Source organism: Pelophylax lessonae, assembly GCF_965119305.1.
Source record: "Pelophylax lessonae genome assembly, chromosome: 13".
In the NCBI taxonomy this organism is placed as follows: domain Eukaryota; kingdom Metazoa; phylum Chordata; class Amphibia; order Anura; family Ranidae; genus Pelophylax; species Pelophylax lessonae.
This window is the reverse complement of record NC_138780.1, coordinates 42,733,033-42,737,217: the sequence shown is the minus strand read 5'-3', so window position 1 is coordinate 42,737,217 and position 4,185 is coordinate 42,733,033. Positions and strand designations below refer to the sequence as shown.

Here is a 4,185-nt window from a genome sequence, read left to right as displayed (position 1 = left end):
GTAAAGTAAAAGTGAATCAGTGCATCTATAACTAAGAAACGTCCATAAAACTGTCCATATAGTACTCGTGCTTATGTGTCCAAGGGGTTAGCAGAAAACCAATATTCCCGTGGGATATAGAAAACACCACTTATGTGCAAATCCCTTCACCAGGTGAATTAGCCTCTCACCTCAGCACAAGACCCAAACGGGTCAGCATCAGCTCATATGCAGTTATGCAGGACCAAGAGATCTCTCTCCAGCTTCTCACCTCTGGAATGGGGACCTATTTTGCTACATGCGTCCACATCTAAAGAACAACTTGTGCAGTCTGAATTAGGTAAGTCACTGCATGTCCACAATATGGATCGATCCTAGCCATCATGATGTTTATTATAATCACTGTATGGTTTGCGCTGATAGTTTTTGTTTCATAATTGCATAAGTGTGCACACCCTTAAACTAGTACTTTGTTGAAGCACCTTTTGATTTTATTACAGCACTTTGTCTTTTTGGGTATGAGTCTCTCATCATGGCATATCTTGACTTGGCAATATTTGCCCCACTCTCCTGTGCAAAAACCCTCCAAATCTGTTAGATTGCGAGGATATCTCCTGTGCACAGCCCTCTTCAGATCAACCCACAGATTTTCATTCGAACTCAGGTCTGGGCTTTGGCTGTACCATTCCAAAACTTGAATCTTCTTCTGGTGAAGCCATTCCTTTGTTGATTTGGATGTATGCTTTGGGTTGTTGTCATGCTGAAAGATGAAGTACCTCTTCATGTTCACCTTCCTAGCAGAAGCCTGAAGGTTTTGTGCCAATATTGACTGGTATTAGTAACTGTTCATAATTCCCTCTACCTTGACCAAGGGCCATATTCCAGCTGACGAAAAACAGCCCCAAACCATGATGCCGCCTCCACCATGCTTCACTGTGGGTATGGTGTTCTTTTGGTGATGTGCAGTGTTGTTTTTGCACCAAACAAATTTTTTGGAATTATGGCCAAAAAGTTCAACCTTGGTTTCATCAGACCATAACACATTTTCCCACATGCTTTTGGGAGAATTCAGCCACACAGCCAGTACTTGCTAGATATTCCTGCAGCTCCTTTATTGTTGCTGTAGGCCTCTTTGCAGCCTCCCTGACTAGTTTTCGTCTTTAGAGGGACGTCCAGTACTTGGTAATGTCACTGTTGTGCTATACTTTTTCCACTTGATAATGACTGTCTTCACTGTGTTCCATGGTATATCTAATGCCTTGGAAATTATTTTGTACCCTTCTCCTGGCTGATACCTTTTAACAATGAGATCCCTCTGATATTTTGGAAGCTCTCTGCAGACCATGGCTTTTGCTGTAGGATGCGACTAAGAAAATGTCAGGAAAGACCTACTAGAACAGCTGAACTTTATTTGTGGTTAATCAGGGACACTTTAAATGATGGCAGGTGTGTACTGACTACTGTTTAACATGAGTTTAAATGTGATTAATTCTGGACACAGCTACATCCTCAGTTATAAGCGAGTGTGCACACTTGTGCAACTACATTATTTTAGTTTTTTATTTTGGATCTCCCCCAAAAGATTAAGGTTTCAATTGAGTTGTACAGTTTATAGGTAACATTAAAGGTGGAAAAAGTTCTGAAATGATTTATCTTTGTCTCATTTTTTTTTTTATATCACAAAAACCTGACTTTTTAACAGGGGTGTGTAGACTTCTTATATTCATTGCAGCGGAATACATTTTGGGCTAAATTTATGAAGACATTTTTTTTTTTGTTATTTGATCTCTTTTAGGGCAGAAAGTAAAAGTAAAAAACACAGTTTTTTTTTCTTATATTCACTGTAGTGGAATACATTTTGGGCTAAATTTATGAAGAATTTTTTTTTTATTGGATCTGTTTTATAACAGAAAGTAAAAAACACTGTTTTTTTTTCTTTTAATTTTTGGGTCTTTTTTTGTTTTTCATAATAAAAAATAAAAAAACCCAGGGGTGATCAAATACTACCAATTTAAAGCTCTATTTGTGAAAAAATATATATAACTTTCACTTGCGTACAGTATTGCATGACCGCACGATAGCACCATGCCAAATAGCAAAAAATGCCCTGGACATGAAAGGTGGTAAAACCTTCTGGAGCTCATCTTCATCTGTGTACAGAATGCCTCCAGGGAACCATATTGCATTGCATTTTACAGAAAATTACAGCGCTGCACATTAAAAATGAAATTTAATTTTTAATAACATTCAACTACAATATGACTTGTGTAGCAATTGTATACACTATACTATTATTATTTTTTATTTTTTTCTTCCGAAATTTTTTTTATTATTTGCTATTTTTTTCAACAAAAGTGGAGCTACCCTTTAAAAAACACATCTATGTATACATTCATTTTCAGTTTCCAGCATCTACTAAACAAAATCTAATTAGCAGAACAAATTTTATTGAACAAACAGATCAATGCGTTACCAGCAAACCGGAGAACACCTAAACTAATAATGTATGTATGTATTAATTTCCTATATTACCACATCTACTAATCAAAATGTAATTAGCAGAAGAAATGTTAAGTTAACATAAAATGTCTTAGCGGTCTGTCCCTCGAGAGTCGCTCGCACCGTCCTGGACTGTTCACTTCTCTGTTTCTGAGGATGTCGTGAAGAAGGCACATTTTGGCACATCTGGTTGGACTGAAGGTTTAAGCCTTCTACATTGAGTACCTGAGATACCAATCCATAACCTATTTACTTCCCAATTTTTACTCTCACAACGTTTGATCTTATGAGATTTTTTTCTAGGGACTTCCTAACGTCTTTGTTTCTTAATGTGTAGATAATTGGGTTAAGTGTTGGGGTGATAACTGTGAATAGAATTGCTGCCACTCTGTCTTTTTCTATAGAATTTTCTGATGCTGGTCCCAGGTAGGTACACATTGCTGTCCCATAAAACAGGATGACAATAGTCAAATGGGAAGAACATGTTGAAAAAATCTTAGCCCTTCCATTAGAGGACCTTATCTGTAAAAGATGAACAATGATATAAATGTAGGACAGTGTAGTTAGAAGAAAGGTGCTTGTACTTAGAAAGCCACTAACAATGGCTAATGTGAGCTCATTTATATGGATGTCTTTACAAGCCAACTTAATGACTGGCTTAACATCACAGAAAAAGTGTTTGACGTTTCTATTGTTGCAAAATGGAAGCTGTGATGTCATTACGGCATGTATTAAAGAAGTTGTTAGGCCTGTTACCCAAGCAGTGAATACTAATTGAATACAAGTTGCCTTTCCCATGATAACTTTATAATGTAGAGGATGGCAAATGGCAACATATCGGTCATAGCCCATAGCAGCCAAGAGGACACCTTCTGCACATCCCAAAAAGTGGAAAAAATACATCTGAGTAATGCACCCATTTTTTGAAATGATGTTCTCCATTAAAAATCCATACATCATTTTGGGAACAGTAACAGTGGAAAATAAAATGTCCAAAAAGGAAAGATTAGCCAGCAAGAAATACATAGGGGACTGAAGAGTAAGATCTATGATCACCAAGGAGATGATAACAGTATTCCCAAAAATGTCAAGCAAGTAGAAAAACATAACCAATACAAAGAGGAACTTTTGAAGCCACACTACGTTGGTAATTCCCATTAGAATGAATTCAGTTGTCAGAGTTCCATTCCATTTGTCCATTTCCTAACTACAGAAAAACAAACTGTAAAATATTTTTTCATTAATTTTACCAATGCACAATCTTACATGGGAAGAAAATGCTCTTACAAAATTGGTGCATTATAACCATGCAGTAAGTGAAAATTGCTAAATATATGTTAGCAGCAATGTTAATAAAACAGTGTTTCACACAGATCACTGGCTCAGTCCACTTCCAATTTCTGGCATAATGATGTCACTCCACTTTGTGTCAGGGGAGGATTGGGCCAGGGGGGCTATTGCCCCCCTGGCAGCTCTGATGCCCCAAAAAAGGCTGCCCCACTTCTACCACAGACACATCTAAGGGATTCCAGGTGAACAGAAGTAAAAAGTCCCTACTACTGGCCTACTGAGTGCGGGATAAGGTCAAGGACAGAGCGCAGGCCTCCCCCCCCAGCATGGATGGTGTAAACTGTGTCTGAGCAGAGGCTGGTTCCATGCCCCCCCGGAGACTCTCCTCCCCTTGCCAGCCCCAACTGAACTGCCCCA

At 38.2% G+C, this 4,185-nt stretch overlaps 1 protein-coding gene across 1 annotated transcript; it reads right to left on the bottom strand.

Annotated features, from left to right (window-relative positions):
• Positions 1 to 2,727: 2,727 nt before the first annotated feature.
• LOC309569154 (olfactory receptor 12D2-like) lies at positions 2,728 to 3,678 on the bottom strand (the record flags this gene model as incomplete). Its single annotated transcript, XM_082274915.1, has 1 exon — positions 2,728 to 3,678. One exon carries the CDS (start codon positions 3,676 to 3,678, stop codon positions 2,728 to 2,730), a length of 951 nt encoding a protein of 316 aa, XP_082131041.1.
• Between the last annotated feature and the right edge of the window lie 507 nt (positions 3,679 to 4,185).